Genomic DNA, 20,145 nt, shown 5'->3' on the forward strand with positions numbered 1-20,145 from the left:
CATTTTCTAATTCTAGCTTGATTTAGCAACTTTAATGTTCTTAATTATAATATTCTTGACTCAGTTTTTGTATGTAATCTACCAAACAAATTAATACCACCCCTTTCTTCACATTAGTCACAAACACATCATTAAGCCTTGCACTGGAAATTCACTGCAGTTTAGTATTTAAAATACTGTAATATTAAATTTTTTTCTTAAGCACTGATTTAAAAAAAAAAAAAAAAACCAAATAGACACTACTATTGTGATAGATGCTTTAGAAAACCATTAACGACAATTGTTTTGTTTTCTTTGTAAATCAGGCAAAAGTCATGTATGAAGTACAGCCCAAAGGAAAAATGTCCAATTTTAAAACTAAACTACGAAACCACTTTCTGAAAGAAAATCTGTAACAAGTACAGATTTAAGAATTAAAATAACTACACTAAAAATAAATTGGAAGAGTGACGAGTTAACCTATAAAAACGAACATTAAAAGTAACATTTTGAAGTATCAGCAGTGGACTTAAATGTAAAGATCTAACATTAACAATAGCACATCAAGTTTCTTGACTGTCATATTTATGGCTTAACTGTAGGGTAGGGATCAATCTGGCATACTTTCAAATGAAACAATAACATTACAGATAAAACCTTTTAAAGGCAAACGACAAAGGGAAAAATCAAATTACATGCTAAGTAAGAGCTGCTTCCCATTACACACACACATTTTCTCACTGAGACCTAGCCATCTCCAAGGCATAAGTGCCCTCCTGCTAACATACATACAGACAAACTCTTGAGCATGTTAGAAATATAAAAAGCAAGTTGTCAAGCAAGCCAAGATCTATACATAAAGGGTTTCTCCCACAATAAAACAGACAGGTATGTATTTGTTTTGCATTCTATTTCAGAAAGAGTAAACATCTGTATCAAGAACAGCCTTCAGAGCACTTCACAGGAAGCAGGGCATAAATGAACTAAAGTAGCAGCATTCGCAAGGGTATCAACATGAAGTGTCTTTCTTAGATTGGAAAGATTAGTTTCATTTGTCTTACTTTCTTATTAGATCACACTGAGAAAGACTGTAGTTAATCTAAAACCTATCATAATATTAAAAATTTATATGCCACCACAAACATATTTTAACTGGAGAATAAAATGCACAAGCACAGGTGTGGTGGCTTAACTTTATTTCTACAATGTGCAAGAAACTTGCAAGATTCCTTGGCTGAGTGAAAAAAGGGACATCATAGCTCTTTACTTAAAAAAAAAAAAAAAAAAAAAAAAAAAAAACATCCCCAGGGGTCCACAGACCTCTGGTTGAAAACCACTGCTCTAACCAACTGGAAACTGAAGAGGAAAGGGAAAACTAACCACCAGAAGGTAAAAACCTCTCCAAAATGTTGTGGTTGCTCAAATATGCAAGTTTTCAAAATATTATCTCAGACTTAAAATCCCTTCAAAATAAGTGGAATACAAGAGAGTAAAATATTAAAGAATGCCTTACATAAATGGATCATGCTACAAAGGGACTATCTAAATTTCACTCAAAATTTAAGATTTTTCTTCAAAGCAAGCAGTCACAAAACCTATGAACAGCAGAAATATTTCAATGATTCCAAAAATTTGAAGTTTTAAATAAAAATATTCCCATGCACTGTTTGCAACTTGGACATTGCAGCACTGAGACCCTGTAAATTAAACTGACTAGAAATAAAATTGTTTGCAGTGTTGTTGTAGCTGTGTTGGTCCCAGGATATCAGAGAGACAAGGTGGTTGAAATAAAATTAATTGATTTTCCTTTTTAAATCAGAGAAACACAAAACAAAGAATAAGCATAAATAGTGAAAAATATATTAACATTTAGAAAATGTCCAATAATCTAAGGTATTCATAATATATTTTAAGACCTATTCATTACAAAGAGATTTTTTAGCTGACAATGTTCCTTTAAAGTAATCCCCTAATGCTACTATATGTATTTTGACCTATTTTCTTTAACTACAACAACACTCCACTGACAATTCTTTTCTGAAAATTTGGCCAAACAAAAATGTTGCTTGAAAAACATGCCAATAAGGGCATGTGTTTTCAAAAAATGAATTGTACAATTTGGTATATTCTCAAATCATGTGATTAAGAATAAAAGCTATTGCACTTAAACTGTATCCTATGAAAATCTGGTCCTATTAGACTTAAAATGAAAACTAATATACAAGCTTGTTTTGTTGTTAATCATCATGTTTAATATATATGAAGAATATTTTGAGAGAGGAATTTTAATGTCTTGACTGAGAACTTATTTAATGTACATTATTTTAGAGAAACTTATTTTCATGTAATATTAATGGTTCTAAATAAATCTGGGAAATTTACTTTCGCTTTTCAACTGAACTGCTTTCTGCATTTCTAATTATAAAATATGTTTCACAACAGAATTGCTTTAAGAATTTTTAGGCTGACAGACAATTGTATACCTATACCTCTGTTTCCAGTGTCTCTGTCCTATTTCCCCTTCTCTCCCACCCTGCCTACACAAACACAGAAAAATAGCATAATTTGCTTGATAACTTGCTTCTATGCCTCTTCCCTGCCTTAACCACTGCATTTAGAGCATGGTTAATGTTCTTCCGACGCAACTTGGCACATCCTGTGGGGCTGCCTTTGATTCTCTTATTTGTCTGTAGAGTGTGCATATTACTGTGCAGACTGGAGAAAAATAAAGATCAAAGGCAACGTGGATTAAATGAAGCACAACAAGATGGACTCTATGGCAATGAAAAACACAAAAACAATCTCAATGCCAAAAGTACCATTGAAATGAATCAGTGAAGAGATTACAAGCCAGACAGTGTGTGTATATTTTTAAAAAATAACTTTTCTGCAAGGAGACTTTCATTTTTAATTATTTTTAAGAGATGGGCTCAAGATGCAAAATTTGGACATGTATCTGAACATCAGATCTAAGTTTTGGTTTAGGCTCATCTTTATTTGTTAAATTAAATTGTATGCAACACTCTAAATGTATAGAATGTGTTAAATAAGTGAGTTCCAGCTCCAGAGAACTGCTGTATAAAAAAAAGGTACAGATCTGTGACACAGAACACAAAACAGATTAGACTCAAAGTGGGGTAGAGGTTTTGTTAGCTAGGCTGATTCAAGGAAAGAAGGAGTGTTAACCAAATTTTCTAAAGGAAAGGTAGGAGAGCTGGTGAACATTAATTTGGAGGCTGTTCCAAGCATAAAGAGCACCGTAACAGAAGGTATAAAATCAGAGGTGAGCAAGAAAGACAAGTTAGCAGTCGACAGAGGGTATGTCTACACTGCAATTAAATACCTGCAGATTGTCTGTGTCCGCTGACTTGGGCTCGCGGGGCTCAGCCTGCAGGGCAGTAAAACTGTGCTGTAGATATTTGGGCTTGGACTGGATTCCAAGCTCTAGGTCCCTTCCGCCTCATGGAGCCCAGAGCTCAGACTCCAGCCGAAGCCCAAGCATCTATACTGCAATTTTACAACCCTGCAAGCCCAAGTCTACTGACATGGGCCAGCTATGGGTGTTTAACTTCAGAGGGATGTTTAACTGCAGAGCAGACATAAGCGTCTCAGGGTCAGAGGAATATTTAGTAGAGAAGATGGCGTAGCAGACGGGTACAGATGGAAGCAGAGAAATAGTTGTGCAGAGCCTAGTGAGGGAGGGATGAAGAGCTTGAATTTGAGGCAGGAAGACGGTGCAAGCCAGTAAAAGGATTATCTTTGATTAGTCTCCAATTTTTGCTGATTTTTCTAACTTAATTTCTAACTTCAATACAGCAACAAGGTGTTATTTCTCAGGAAGGTTATTCAACTTTCATCCACATTCTTCTCTTCATTGTACACAGACATTAAGAGAAAGGGGAACAAGAATTACAGCAGTGCTACAAAATGAGAAATGACATCAAGGAAGAAACTTCAAGGTGTAAGAAAATTACAGGGCACAAGGTGCTCCTTGAAACTCTTAATTTTAAGATTAGAAAATCTTGACAATATATCCTACGGATTATCTTTGGATGCCCAACAATACTCACTTTGGCTGCCCTGTCATTAGTAGGTTTCTGATAGTTCTACTGAAGGGGATTTACTTGTTTATAAAGCTGTGCCAGAACTAAACAAGAAAATTAGACACATTACAAGAACCAAATAAAGTTGCGTGCTGACATCTGCAAAGGTAGTGTGCCCAGTCGATGACTGGAAAATTAATAAACTGGTCTCAGATAAATAATATCCTCATATCTAATGCCTCATACTTTCACTGTTTCACACACATATACTGCCACGCTCCTATAAAGGAAATGCCTGAAAACCCATATCAGTCATTCAAAGCTGTTAAAGTAATGAAATTCACTAAAAAAGTCAGCAAACAGATTCTCTACTTTTTGCACGGGTCTTTGAGGCCATGGGTTCCAGCTGTCAACAGTTCCTCTTTCACAATCAAATGAGGTGCCTCTCAACACTTTACATTAAGAGCAGAAGTAAAATTTTTCCTGCATAATTACAAAACTCCTCTTGATATCTTAAATAATTTAGCGTGGATGGCACTGGGTGCTTACATTTTGGAGAACAAATGAACTGAAATTCTCTCTCTGGGATAGTGGGGAATTGTTCTGTCTATTTTTAGTAAGGTAAAGGGGTTTATCGGAAAACTTTGAAATTAGTCAAAGCACAAAGGAAATTTGCTGTAGTTTCCTTTTGTTTCGGGCTTCATTGAAGGAACCAAGGAGCCAGGCAGGAACCATCAAGAACTTGTAAGTTAGCACCTTAGGGAAACTTCAGACCTAGCTGTGGGACTATTTTCTTGATGATCTGATGAAGAGAATGAGGTGGCAACAACCCCTCCAACCCAAGAACCTATTGACCCAGCAGCAGTGACTGGGCCATTTTCCTCCATGTACCATTAAGCCAGGTTTCTCTTCAGTGGCGGTGATAAAAATGTAGTATTGTAATTGTCTATTGATCAAAATTGACAGACATTTCTCCAATTCCACCTCATCAGCAAGACAGGCTCAATTCAGTGTGATGGATGAGTGTACATAAAAATGTATCTCCTTTACAATTACAGCTCACTTTTTGAAATTTCAGTTATAGTTACAAAACATAACCTTCTTATAGTTAGAAGTCTTAGGCTATGTCTACACTGCTGGCAGTGCAGGATCGATTTTGCGGGTTCGATTGCGCGGCAGTGAAGATTCGCTCAATCGAACTCAGAAGTCGACTCTGTAAATCCACCCCGGCAAGAAGCATAGTGCTGTGTCAATGAGAGGGCATTTCTCGTTGGCACAGTGCAGTGGAGACACCGTGGTAAGTAGACATTAGGCAGACGACGGAAGATATGCAAGTTACTATATGTAGCTTGGGTATCTCCCATCAACTGACACCGAAATCCATGGCCACTGTAGACCAAGCCTTAGAGAAGGTCACAAAACATTTCTCAGCCTGGAAGTGTTATCAGCTTGAAAAGTTTAGGAAATCCTGCTTTACTGATATTAAAAATTCAGAGGTTAATTTGTATATATAGATGAGGTGTAGGAAATACTGGAATTTTGAATTTTGAGATGAAAAGGTACTGGGTAAAGTGCTAATTATGACTATACGCTTAGATATTTTGCAATATGCCACAGATGAAAAGTTTATGAAAAATAAAACAGAGCTCTGAACCGACCTCTTTGTCTGGTGTTAAAGTGCCTTCATCAGGTTGTTCTATAAGTGAAGATGTTCTGCTCCTGTTGCCTGGTGGTGATGGTGAAGATTTGGAGGGGGCCTGCATGGAGAAAGTGCACAAATCAGCAAGTAGTTTGAACTAATTTCACACACAATTCACCACTGTTTAATATTTCAAATGACAACTATTAACTGCAGTGCTCAATATAACCTTGCTAAAGCATTCCATAAGATTTTCTTCAAAGTAAAGAGTTGTCCCAAGCAGCTACATGATAGATCTGATCTTGAATCAAAGCCTATACCACAGAAAAGACCACAAGTTATAAGAACATAAGAATGGCTGTGCAGGATCAGACCAATGGTCCATCTAGCCAATGCCTGCTGCTTCAGTGGAAATGGAACAGAACAGGGCAACTATCAAGTGATCCATCCCTGGTCGTCCACTCCCAGCTTCTGGCAGCTGGAGGTTTAGATGCCCAGAGCATAGGGTTGCTTCCCTGATCATCTTTGTTAATAGCCACTGATGGACCTATCCTCCATGAATTTATCTAATTCTTTTTTTCACCTAATTATAGTTTTGGCCTTCACATCATCCCCTGGCACAGGTTAACTGTGCATTGTATGAAATAGTACTTTCTTATGTTTCAAACCTGTTTTAAATTAATTTTATTGGGTGACCCCTCGTTCCTGTGTAATGTGATGGGGTAAATCACACTTCCTTATTCATTTCTCCATGCCATTCATGATTTTATAGACCTCTACAATATCCCATTTCTCTCTTTTCCAAACTGCACAGTGCCAGTCTTTTAAATTTTTCCTCATATAAAAGCAGTCCCATACCCTTAATCATTTTTGTTACCCTTCTCTGTACTTTTTCCAATTCTAATGCATCTTTTTTGAGATAGGGCGACCAGAACTGCGAGGAGTATTCTAGGTGTGGGTGTACTATAGATTTATATAGTGGCATTATGATATTTTCTGTCTTATCACCTTTCCCTTTCCTAATGATTCCTATATTGTTAACTTTTTTAACAGCTGCTGCATACTGAGCAGATGTTTTCAGAGAACTATCTACAATGACTCCAAGATCTCTTTCTTGAGAGTTAACAGTTAATTTAGACCCCATCGTTTTGGATGTATAGTTGGAATTAAGTTTTCCAATGTGCATTAGTTTAAATTTATCAACATTGAATTTCATCTGCCATTTTGATGTCCAGTCATCCAGTTTTGTGAGATCCCTTTGTAACTCTTCTCAGTCTGCTTTGGACTTCACTGTCTTAAGTAATTTTGTGTAGTCTGTGAATTTTGCCATCTTGCTGTTTACCCCTTTTTCCAGATCATTTATATTTTGAACAGCAAAGGTCCCAGTATAAATCTCTGGTGGACACCACTATTTACCTCTCTTCATTCTGAAAACTGGCCATTTATTCCAACCCTTTGTTTCCTATCTTTTAACCAGTTATTGATCCATGAAAGGCCATTCCTTATCATCTCATGACTGCTTACTTTGCTTAAGAGCCTTTGGTGAAAAACCTTGTCAAAGTCTTTCTGAAAGTCCAAGTACACTATATCCATTGGATCACCCTTGTTCACATATTTGTTGACTCCCTCAAAGAATTCTAATGGATTGGTGAGGCATGATTTCCCTTGACAAAAACAGTGACAAAATCACATTTATCTATGTGTCTGATAATTCTGTTCTTTACTATAGTTTCAACCAATTTGCTTGGTACTGAGGTTAGGCTTAGCTGGTCTAATTGCCAGGACTGCCTCTGAAACCTTTTTTTAAAAATTGGCATCACATTAGCTATTCTCCAGTGATCTAGTACAAAAGCTGATTTAAATGACTGCAGAACTATTAACTGTGGTATGTAAGCTATTTCATACTAGAGTTCCTTCAGAACTCTTGGGTGAATACCTCTTGCCCTGGTGTGACCAATTACTGTTTAATTATCAATTTGTTCCAAAACCTCCTCTACTGACACTTCAATCTGAGACAGTTCCTCAGATCTGTCACCTAAAAAGAATAGCTCAGGTGTGGGAATCTCCCTCACATCCTCTGTAGTGAAGACCGATGCAAAGAATTAATTTAGTTTCTCTGCAATGGCTTCGTCTCGTCTCGCAATGGTGCTCCTTTAGTACCTCAATTGTCCAGTGGCCACACTGATTGTCCTGCTTCTGAAGTATTCAAAAAAATGTTTTGCTGTTAGTTATTGAGTCTTTGGCTAGCTGCTCTTCAAATTCCTTTTTGGCCTGCCTAAATATACTTTGACACTTGACTTGCCAGAGTTTATACTCCAATTTTCTTATGATTTGACTTCCAGTTTTTAAAGGATGCCTTTTTGCCTCTAATCACTTCTTTTACTCTGTTGTTTAGCCATGGTGGAATTCTTTTGGTTCTCTTACTATGTTTTTTAATTTGGGGCATCTATTTAATTTGAGCTTCTACTATGGTGTTTTAAAAAAGTTTCCATGCAGCTTGCAGACATTTCATTCTTCTGACTGTACCTTTTAACATCTGTTTAACTAGCACTCTCCTTTTTGTGTAGCTCCCCTTTCTGAAGTTAAATGCTACAGTGATGGGCTTCTTTGGTATCTTCCCTCACACAAGGATGTTAAATTTAATTACATTATGTTCACTACTATCAAGCAGTTCAGCTATATTCACCTCTTGGCTCCACTGAGGACTAAATCAAGACCTGCCTCTCCCTTTGTGGGTTCGATGACTAGCTGCTCCAAGAAGCAGTCATTAATGGTGTCTAGAAACTTTATCTCAGCATCCCATCCTGAGGTGATACATACCCAGTCAACATGGGGATAGCTGAAATCTCACATTATTATTGAGTTTTCTATACCCCTTCTAATCTTCCAGATCATTTCACAATCACTATCACCATCCTAGTCAGGTGGTCGGTAGTACATTCCTACTGCTAAATTCTTATTACTCAAGCATGGAATTTCTATCCATAGAGATAGTTTGGTTCATTTAAAATTTCATTTGACACTATGCTTTTATTCATATATAGTGCCACTCCCCCACCAGCACAACCTATTCTGTACCCTGATATTATAGTGTCCCATTGATTATCATCATTCCACCAAGTTTCTGTAATGCCTATTATATCAATATCCTCATTTAATACTAGGCACTGAAGCTCACCCATCTCCCATCAGTCTCAAGAACATGCAGTGCGCATTAGGTATTTTAATAATTTATAATCATGATTCTCACTGTCTGAGGCCTGACAAATAGAGATAGTATTTTAGTGTCATTACAAAGTAGTTTTAGGTTTAAAGATTTGCAAATTATATATATAAATCTATTTTCATTCAACCATTTTGATGAGTAGTGTCTTCTGGTTCCCTTATGTGTTAAAGGATCACAAATACAACTGGCCCAGAAACTTGCTTTTAACTTGAAAGAACACACACAGAGTTTTTAAAGGCATGACATACCTTTTCTGGCTTTTGTGGGATTTACCCTTTAAGAAATATGAAAAAATCTATTTTCCTCTCAATGTGTATTCATTTCCCATTAATGTTAATTAGAACCGTGATATGAGTTATTCATAATTTTGAAGATTTTTATTGGGATGTATTATTAATTTTCTGCAAATTGAGATAATTTTGTTAGCTGAGTAACCAGTCACATTATATATTTAATGTTCTTCATGTGTCGCTATATGCAAAAGCCAAGAAAGTACTTTAATATGTGACTGAAGGTCCAGAGAGCTGCAAGTGCTGCAAAATTACTGAAATGTACACTAACTTTAAGGAGCAAAGAAACCTTAAATTTAATCTGTAAACCGAACAGACTTTGTTTTAGGCAATGATTCACTTTTGCCAGCACAGTCAAAAATGAGCGGCTCAAAAGGAAACTTCAAGGCTGAAGGGATGGGGGAGGAGGTTAAAAGAAAGTAATTAAACAAGAACATTTACAAAAAGGCAAGAGACCAATAGAAGCTGCACAAAGGAAAGTGAGCAGAAGAAGTTAAGACATGTTTTTATGACTTCAACAAACTGATAATCTTTAGGGTACTGAATGGCCATTAACAAAAGACAAATTTCACAACTTTTGCTAAGTCAGACTGAAACACCTTAACCCAACTCAGCTATAATTTATTCATGCTCAATTATAAAGCATCACTATGAACTATTAAAATACCAGCAGCTCTATGCTATAGTTAAAACTAATTAACAAGATGTCTCATTGTACATGTCTAATTACTGCTATTGACAATATACCAAAAATGTACAATTACTTTTGTCACAAATTTACTGTTGGACTTCCAGAAACACCTGATGAAAGTAGCATAATCTTGCTTTCAGTACTTTTGTATACTTCCCATATGGCTGACTCACAAGAATCTGACATTGAGAATTAGATGTTCTATGACATGGATAGACTATCCACCCACTGAAAAGAAAGGGCTATGTTCCCAATAAAATCAGTCATTTTTAGAAAGCAGGAGGAGTTTAAAGTTTTGTATGTATAAAGACCTGGCACAATTCTAATCTAACCCTGTAACACGATGGGAAAGCATAACAACTAAACGTACTTTGTGTATCATTTGCCTGAGAAGAGCTGATATAAAGGGGCTGATAGAGAATAATCAAAGCCTGAAATATCAAACCAAATAGAATGGCTTATACCTATGCCTGGCACAGCCATGAGTATTGCCATGACCAAATAAACAAGATGTTCCCATCTCAGAATAAAAAATGCTAGAAAGTCAAACACCTCATTTTACACCAAATGACCATGCACCACGGAGGCAATATATGTTGCTGACAAATAGAGCTCCATAGACTTTAAGACATTTATGTTTCATAGAGAATGAAAAATCTACTTATCCACTGCAAATATTAATTTTTCCCAAGCGAGTGCAAAAAAAAAATTAAAGAAAAAGGTTTCTGGTGCTTGTGGATGAAAAAATAATCTTTCAAACAGGAACCAAGTGTTTTCAGATGCAGAGCCATCTTTCTTGTCTACAGACAATACTCCAGTTGTCCCCACCACTTCTAATAAGTTTCCCAAGTTTCAGAAGATTGTAACTAAACACAGTCTGGCCAGTTTTTGCTTCTGTGTTCAGAAGCACGGCCAGTTTCAATCTAATGTTGCTCTTGAAAACTAGAAGCAGCAGCAGGGGAAGATACTGAAGGTAGTCACTGGACAGGAGGATCCTGAGGCTAGGGAAAGAGGAGAATATGGAGACCAGCAAGGGGGGTCTGGAAAGGGAAGCATGTTCCTTCTCCCTTTCTGCAGCCAGAGAGTTTCTGTGGTGGGGCTTGAGGTGCAGAGGGAAGTTGGAGTCTCCAAGCTGAGACACCTGACTCCTATCAGCTGGTAGCTCTTACAAAAGATAGAGCCACAAAGCAAGGCCCAAGGACAGAAATGGGTTCTTACCTAGTCACTGTACCTGAATCAGTAGCACCAACCTATCAATTAATCTTGGGCCAGAAATTTAGTCCTCTAGCTTCTAGTGACTGGTAAAATCACCACACCTTATCTGCAAGGTGAGAAGATGGGTGTGTAGTGGGAGAGTAAATGGGGGGTAGAGACAGACTGGAGAAGAGTTACATAGTGTGAGAGGTAAAGACAATGCACCAAAAAGAAAGAGCAGACAGAGGAGAAGAGCCCAGGAAAAGATGTACCATGACAGGACATAATAAAAGAATGAATGTAAGTGAAGCTATGAAGGAGAAGAAAATCTTATTAGAGTAAAATATGTAGGTTTCTTTTTTTTTTTTTTTTAAACGGTATTCAATAGAAAATTAATTGATATTATAATATAATTAGAATATCCAGTAATTGATTTAAAGGAATAAAATAGTTGCAATTACAAGGAAACTGGGGGGTGGGAGAGGAGGGAAGAGGAAAAAATATTTTTCATCCTGGCTGGGAGACCTTGTGACATTTTTTGAGGGCTGATGCCATTTATTTTCATTTATGTCATTTGTTTTTATTGTCCAAGCTGTATGAAATGTAGAGTTAGCAGATTAGTCAATTCTACTTTTGTTCAAAGTCAAATTTCAGTCTGGTTTTCACATACTAACAAAGTGGTGCAATTTTGGAGTTGTCAGTACTGCAGGAGAATGTTTAAAACTAAACCTATCTGTGGGATTTTGAGTTATTTTATTTTATTTCAAGTTGACTTCATATACTATATCGGATCACTCACTGACAGATCATATAACTGACAGTATAGTGGAACACATGAAAGTGTTATTTAACTTACTTTAAACTGTTTGATTAAGTTTCACAAAATTTGCCAGTGGCGGTTTCAACAGCCAAATAAAGCCATACTGTATATTATGCAAAAAAAAAAAAAAAAAAAAAAAAAAAAAAAAAGAACCACCACCACACTCAGGCACAAATTTATCCACAAGACTGATTCACAATAAGTACTGATTCCACAAGACATACTGACTGTCCTAAACTAAATAGCGTAAAATTTTCAGTGTGATGCACAATGATTTAGCTGAAATGTCCCCTTAAAACTCAACTAAAGTCTTGTGGCTAAATCACTCTATAATTTACTGAAAGTTACTGCAAACATGCATATGAATACATTGCCTTAGAGCTACAGCTGATCAAAGTTTTGTAGATGTAAGAGATGTAAAGAGTTGCTTTCAAAAGACCCATATGAGACAGTATATGAAAGAATTTAAAATGAAACGTAATAGCTCTCTATACAACCTTACAAAGATCTCATTTACAACTCCCAACAAAGAGTTCATTCCTATTTGAGGAATTTGCACCTTGGATGAAACTGAGCGTAAATATACATACCCAAAATATTTACTAGAAGTTGCACATTCTGCAGAGCCTATCAGGTACTTAATGATTTTGTTTAGTTTTGCCCTGGGATTTCTAAAAGGTTTAGTATGGACAAATATACATTCTCAATTATTATAATTTACAAATTGCTGTTGCATGTTGTTCTGTAAAATCCAGTGATAATTTTACTTTTACTGAAGTACATATTGGACAAAAAAAATTCAAGTTGTTTAATCTGCAACAAACATTAAATAAATTTCCACAGATTCCAGATATTCTATATGTAGAAATTCACATATAAGCCATGAATATTTTAATTTTAATAATATTAACAGCAATTTCAATAAGCAAGAAGTACTAATTTCTAAGATTAAGCAACCAAATGGCCCCTAAGTTTTTTTTTTTTTTTTTTTTTTTTTTTTTTTTTAAATGGGTTTGTTCTTAATGTCTTTAAAGTTAAAAGCAGCATGGGCGAAGAGACTTCCAGGAATTAAAATACATGGGAACAGGAAAAAAAACAGACACACGAAGTCTGAAGTTTGGTGTGGGGTGAATGACTCCTTCATTTATCAAATATTGTTCAACATTAAGATGCAGTCAAAAAAAGTAATTAATTGTACAGTTCAGATGTTGTTAGCAGCTTATGTTGAAATTTAACCAACTCTAAAGATGACTATTAGCAAAATATACTATATAGGATGGTATGACAAAGATAACCAATGAGCACAATGCTGAACTATAAGATCTGATGGACACTGAAATGTTACCATATGAAATTCTTTAAAGGCTAAAAATTCAATAATTCCATCACCCACCTTATTCTAGCTCATAGTTTCTCAACCTGTGGTACACAGTACGTGAGACACAGGCAGAGGGTATGCAGCGAAAAACTGAGTGAAAGGAGGCAAGCGGCAGCCGCCAACTTTTGGGGAAGCCAGGTAGCAGCCACCCGGTCCCAGCTCCTAGCTGGGTGGCAAGCAGAAGCTGCCGGCTTCTGGGTGAGGCCGGCGGCAGCTGTCAGCTTCCTGCCCAGTCCCACCTCCTAGCTGGGAGTTAAATAGCAGCTGCCCCAGTCCTGGGAAATTGGGCAGCAGCCACCCACATCCCACCCGGTCCTAGCTCCCAGGTGAGAGTCAGGCGGCAGCCTCCTGTGCCCTGCGAGCTGCGTTCACAACTGGGTGGCTGCTACCCATGCTCTGAGCTGAGAGACAGCCTCCCACACCCTGGCTTGAAGACGGGCAGCAGCCACCTGCCACCTGCCCACATCCCCAAGTCCCAGCCTGCATGGAAGCCTCCTCCGCCTCAGCTCAGAGCAAGTGGCAGTCGCCCACCTCCTGGGTTCTCAGCCAGGCGGCAGCTGCCTACAACTTGCCCAGGTGGCAGCTCCCCTCCCTGGCTCAAAGCCTGGTGCCCAGAAAGCAGGCGGAGAGTCCAGCAGCTTGCCCAGCCCTGGAGCAGGGCTCTACCAGCAGGCTTGTCAATTTCACTGCTCTAGTTGAGCAGTGAAATTGACAACTCTAACAGCCCCAGATTTTACCAGTATAAAAATGTTAAGAGGGACCCACACAGTGTGATTTGCCCCAGGCCCACACCCCCCTAGGCCATGGGGAGCGCTGCTATCCACTCTGGGCCGCTAATGCCTGCTCAGATCTCACAAGTTCCCACCTGTGTGAGGAGAGCACCATGTGACCCCACCATCAAGCCATAGTGATTGGCTGGCATTGACCTTTACTCCAATATGGAGGAAGAGGAGGAGGAAGGAGGGGAGAAACAGCAGGGGGTTTGCGATCTGCCACAGCCACACAACATTGCAGAACTCAGAATTCTCCTGCTTTACGAGAAATACAATTGTCCAGTGGTAAAGGGAGAAAAGATTGTATTTCTCAGAGTCGAAAATTGAGTGTTGGGGTACTTATTAAAATTTTCAGAAGTTAGGGGGTACTTGCAACTTAACAGGTTGAGAAACACTGTTCTAGCTGACCTGACGACATATAAAATCTTTTTAAAATACTTAAAAAGAAGACTACTTCTGGAAATTGAGTTAACGTGAAAAGTAGTTCTCAGCACAGTCTCTAAAAGAGTTGAAGAGCATAGCACAATTTGGCATAACTTAGTATGAGCAGCATTCCCTGTTTAAGACTATAACAAAGCAGATGTTGCATGTTGAGAGTGACCTGTGTGGGGGAAAGACTTTTCACAGAGCCTACCTAGCACCGTGCCCAAATAAAGATGTTGGTATCTCACTTTCAAAAGCACCACGTTTAAAGTTTTATTTTTTAAAGCACACTGCACATCTTTGCTGTGAAATAACTGATTTGCCTGTGGGCAGTTTGTTCACTTTGTAAGAGGAAAAACAGAGCACAAATGTTAATGTACTCTGCTCTAGAGCTCTATATAATTTCTCAAGACTTCAATGAGAATCCTGCCCAAATAAGAGCCAGGCTCTGTTTCTTTCAGCCAAAGGACATTTTGTATTATGATTTTGCCCTTTATCGGATTTCTCTTTTAATCCAAGATACAAAATCATACCAAGAACAGAGATCTAGGCATTTTAGGCCCTGTATTAAAGCCGGGACGGAGAGAACACGAAATAAAGTTAGGGAACAAGTCCCCTCTCTCTCCTGCAGCGCTGCAGGAAGTTGCAAGACATATCTGAGAGTACAAAATGTGTGCTTCCCAGCAAGGTGAAGGAGCGAAGGGGGGCGGGGTGTCACTGATGTAAAAGGAGTGAGTCAATTGCACGCAGCTGAGACAGACCCACAACACGATGCCGGGCGGGGCTGCCTCCTCCAGAGAGAGAAACTCGGAGAGCACCGAGTCCCGACCCCGCCTCTCTGCCTGCTGCAGGTGACGGACGACGCAGTCAGTGACACCCCCGGACAAACAGCAGCGCAGCCCAGCCCAGCCCAGCCGGGTGATCGCCGGCCGCAGCGGCTCTGCGCAGCGAGGAGGGCCGAGCCCTGCTGCTCTGTCCCCTTCGCAGCCCGCCCCCGGCGCGCGGTACCTGCGGCTGCTGGGGCGCCCGCCCCCCAGGGCTCCGCGGCTGCGTCTGCTCCTCGACGATTTTCTGCCTCAGTTTCTTGAACATGGCGGCGGCCCCTCAGCGCCCCGGGCAGGCGAGGGGGACCCGGGGAGCCGCTGCCGGTCGCCGGCTCCGCGACAGGGCCTCCCTCGCCGGCCTGGGACTCGGGGGGGGGCCGGGCTCCTTCCGCGGGCGCTGGTGACTCCCCTCCGCGGACCAGCCGCCGCTTCACCTCCCCTCCGCTCTGCTCCTTCCCGGATCCCCCGCCCGCTCCCCAACAGGTGAACAGCGCAGCCACTGCGCCTGCGCGGCCAACGTGGAGTGGAGACGATGAGATGCTCGCTACGGCGCGCGGCGAGGCACAAACTTCCTGATGGCATTCCCCGTGCCCCAGCCCGCCCTGCCTCCCTCCCCAGCTGGTGTCGTCATCATCATTTTCCCGGAGCAGCGGGGCGGGCTATGTCCGGCAATGAGCGAGCGGGTGACGTGACGAGCCGAGGCAGCCGCTCTGCTGCAGCCCACACCTGGCTCTAGGCGGTGCCCTAGGAAATGCCCTGTAGGGGCGGAGAAGCTGGACCAGATGGGACTTTAATCAGGCTTTTTCCTCTCCAGTTTCTAGGACAATAGGCAACACCCTCCTCGCTGACGCCTCCACTCGCACAGACAGCAGCGCAGCCCTCGCCCTTCTCTCGGCAGCCGCCCATCACATGCACCGAGTGATGTCCCCCCACCTCAGCTGTTTTGTTGGAAACAAGAAATAGACAGGCAGGAAACTGATGTTCTAGGGAAAAGTTAGTTTAGGGTGACCAGATAGCAAGTGTGAAAAATCGGGACAGGGTGGGGAGGGGGAATAGGTGCCTTATGCCTATATAAGATAAAGCCCCAAATATCGGGACTGTTCCTATAAAATTGGGACATGTGGTCACCCTAACTTAGTTAAACCAAAGGAATTGGCTCCACAGCACCTGAACTTTCCTTTATGGAGAATTCTAAATGTCTCTCATCTTGGGTCTGTCACACGTTTTGGTCACGTTTGGGTAGAATGAGAGCAATGCACTCACTGTGTTACTCAGTATTTGGTGCCTAAATGTCCCAAGTATTGTGCCTAGTGAATACAAGAAACACTTTGTTTCCTGTCTGTCAACAATGATCAGATGCTGATGCAGCCATGCAATTTTATGCCCTGGCTCTGAATTTTCTGGTGTACTCCTCTTTTAAAAACAAGCTTTGTCTTATATATTTTCACACAGTTATCTCTTTATTTCCTTGAAATGTAGCTGGTCACAGTACTCCATACAGACTTCTCTATTCCCATTGCTATTTTAAGCATGAGATATACCACGTTAAAGATTCACACTCTTTTACAAAACACTGAACACTGTCTCCAGCTCCAAAGAGCTGACGATCTAAACACAAAGGTCAATGTTTGAAGTGTTGATTTCTGACCTTTTTCACAATAAGTATAGTAACATGAGAAATATTGAAACATGCAGCTGTTATAGACACATTTATGTGAATAAAGTAATTAATGCTATAGTTTAATGCAGAGGTTTCAAACTTTTTTTTGCTGGGACTCCTTTTGAAGATGTTTCAGGCTGTGACAACACCCCAAAACATGATGAATCCCGCCATGCCATGCCACCCTTCCTGTCATGCATGGGGGCTGACAGCTCATGACCCCCACATAATAACCTCAGGATCCCATAGGGGTCAGGACCCCCAGTTTGAGAACTCCTAGTTTAATCATTTTAGATTTATACAGCACAGTATATCTTAATGGATCCCACTTTAAACATATAAATTAATCATACCAAAGTTGGGTGCAATTTAATGGTGGGCTTAAACAACAGCAGTGGACATTGTAGCTAATTGTTATTGTTCCTCAGTAGGGTTATTTTGTAACTTATTTGTGCTGTTAATGCTGTCAGGTGAAACCTTCATATACTTTAAATTGATTGACAAAAACAATGAGCCATACGATTTCCTGCATAAAAATTATTTTGGAGAATGTGTGACACTTCTCATTCTTCAACCACAAACAGACTTCCAAAAATGTCTTTGCAGAAATCTTGTATGCTGCTGCCAGGTTTCAAACTGCTGTCATTTTTAACTAATCCACATACACACACAAAAAGGGAAACATTGTTTTCTATGCATTTCATCAGAGAAGCTAGGCAAGAGAGGTTTGCAGCCTACAGGAATTGCAAGGGTTTTTTTATTAAAGTTCTTGTGATGCCTGAAAGGGAGGGTGGAGTGGCAGCTTTAGGCTCAGGTGAGCTAAGAGGATTCCTGGGACACCACAATTTAGAGGCCATACTCATTGTTACCTGTACATTGTTATTGTACTCCTGGGAGTATAATCATGGAAGATGAGAGGTGTGGTGGGGAATAGATCAGGTGGCCCAGCCCAGTCTCTGACTTGACAGTCCCTGAATAACTAACAAATTACAGTCTACCATCTAGCCTTGCTTTTAACTGGATCTCTGCTCATAGTGTCACCATTCCCAAAAAAGCTAGCTTCAGCCCAGGGGCAAGGACAGCAAGAGCCAGAACAGATAAGAGCTTACCCTGAGATTTCCCATGCTCTCTTTTGTATAGATATGCATGGCAAAGGAGGTGTGGGTGAATGTAGGGAATTGGGGAGTGGAGGAGAAAGAGTTTCTAGAACTGAGGAAGGCAAGAAATAGAGTTAAGGAGCCCATTGGGGATATGGGGAGCTAAGAAGCTGGTTTACAATGCCAGCATTGCCTGCTGCAGGCCATAGTAAGCACCCAATTATCTATCTCAGCCAGATAGTCTCTCTTCCCTATGAATCTTACATACAGGATCAAAGCTGTACAATTCAAAGTACCTTTTGATGAGCAAGAAAGGTCTTCTGGTTGCATATGGAACACTCTGCCAGATTCTCTAAGAATCACATCCTTACTCACCAAGAAATTGTTAGCTTTTATCTCTGTGTTCCATTAATGGTACAAGCTCAAGTTTTGTTTCTTCAAGAATCTGCATACATTCCAAAATATAATCTAACTATTAAATGTAGTATGTGAGTTTAATACTTACATGTGAACTGAAAGAAATACAGATTCCAGAAGTACCAAATGAAAGAATGGAGTTTGCAGTTCTCTCTTCTCTTTCAGAGCATTGTCCTAGTGGATGTTCTGTCAAGATGTCAATGTGTGAGTAAAATCCTTCTCTTTATGTTTCTTTCTGTGTGTTTTCTGCCTCCTCCTCCTCCTGCTTCTCTTTATCCTCCCCCCTATCAAGTTTGTAATTTTGCTCACTCCTGCATAAAATATATCCAATTAAAAAAAGACAGATAAGTCATGTTTATTTCTTTGGAAAATATGAAGCTTGAGGTAGTCTGTGGGCTCTGATTGTTCCTGGCAAAATAGACAATATTTTTACATGTGCTTCTTATTTTCCTTTTTCCTTTTCCTCAATTTCTTGTAAACCTACTGGGGTGTAACTAGAATCTTCTCACTGCACAGAGAGGTTACCATTCAGCCTACCTAAGTTTTCAGCCAAGTCATAAGGTGGCCTCTGTCTAATCCTGTGCGGTAGTATAGAGCAAAAAGAGTATCACCCTTTACTGAGTCAAAGCAGATTTTAGAGATTTTCAGTGGGTCAGTTACCCATTGCACGAGAAACTGATGACACAAATTCATGGTATTTTTCACAATCTGTCTCTCTCTCTCTCTCTCTCTCTCTCTCTCTCACACACACACACACACACACACACACACACACACACAGTTATCTTGATTACAATTTTTCAGAAAACAAAACAAAAAAAAACTACACACAGAGATCCATTTGCAGAAAATCCAAGTAAGTCACTACTGTTTCTAGCATTATAGTCAGAAAGCAGTGTCTTCTCTCATTGTCTCTTGATTTCAGCATACTACCTGTTTCTGTCAAACCTGTCCTCTGATCTGTTACCCTGGAAACCCCTCAGTCCAAAATCACATGGTCCTTATTCTCTTTACTGTATATGGGTTATTTCAGGTAGACCTAGGTGTTGGTCCTTTTTTGCCCAGTTCCTCTGTAATACATGGACACTCCTCAGATATTTTTGACTACTCAATTTCCACTGGTGCTGGCTTTTCTGCTATTCTTTATCTAGACAAAAGAGAGTGCCTAACCCACAAAAGTTCATTAATGATTGTCTGACTGCAACTGCTGTAACTAGTTCTTTGGACAAAGTTCTCTATTTAAAACTTTCCTTTGGGGAATTTCCTGTCAAGGTCTTGTATAGTAATATTTTGTAGTCCAATTATATGTATTTCATTACCACCTTTACTATAACAGTAGCTCCCCTGTGGTGCTCATGGTCAACCAAACATAACTGCAGTTATAGTCAGCATCACATTTCTGACAGTAGCACAGAATATGTACCTCAAAGCATGTGATGTACAAAAGTGAGAATTGACTCTAGTTCAAATAGGGTAAAAGCGCCATTCTCCCATCATCCTGAATGACTTAATCTCTCATGAACTCTGTGATCTTCTTAACAACACCTAGTTCTCCACTGCTTGTAATTTACACACTTTTTCCTCTAACTTACAGTCTGTAACTCTATGCTCACGTAAATAACAGTCTGTATCTCTATATTCACCCTTTTTACAAAACTAGAATGGATTTTGTACAAAGTATACTTAAGTAT

At 39.7% G+C, this 20,145-nt stretch overlaps 1 protein-coding gene across 1 annotated transcript in view; it reads right to left on the reverse strand.

The window, feature by feature from the left end:
• Positions 1-15,874, reverse strand: part of LOC137161854 (golgin subfamily A member 4-like) — a gene marked incomplete at its 3' end in the record, with an annotated part of 38,853 nt that extends 22,979 nt beyond the window's left edge. The window contains exons 1-2 of the mRNA XM_067561365.1: positions 15,465-15,874; positions 5,681-5,779 (exon numbers count right to left, since the gene is read on the reverse strand). Coding sequence (XP_067417466.1) covers positions 5,681-5,779; positions 15,465-15,548 — 183 coding nt within the window. The remainder of the gene's footprint in view (positions 1-5,680; positions 5,780-15,464) is intronic.
• Positions 15,875-20,145: the final 4,271 nt, after the last annotated feature.

Source organism: Emydura macquarii, unplaced genomic scaffold (assembly GCF_026122565.2).
Source record: "Emydura macquarii macquarii isolate MOO-44397 ecotype Brisbane River unplaced genomic scaffold, CSIRO-AGI_Emac_v2 contig_2384, whole genome shotgun sequence".
Lineage (NCBI taxonomy): Eukaryota > Metazoa > Chordata > Testudines > Chelidae > Emydura > Emydura macquarii.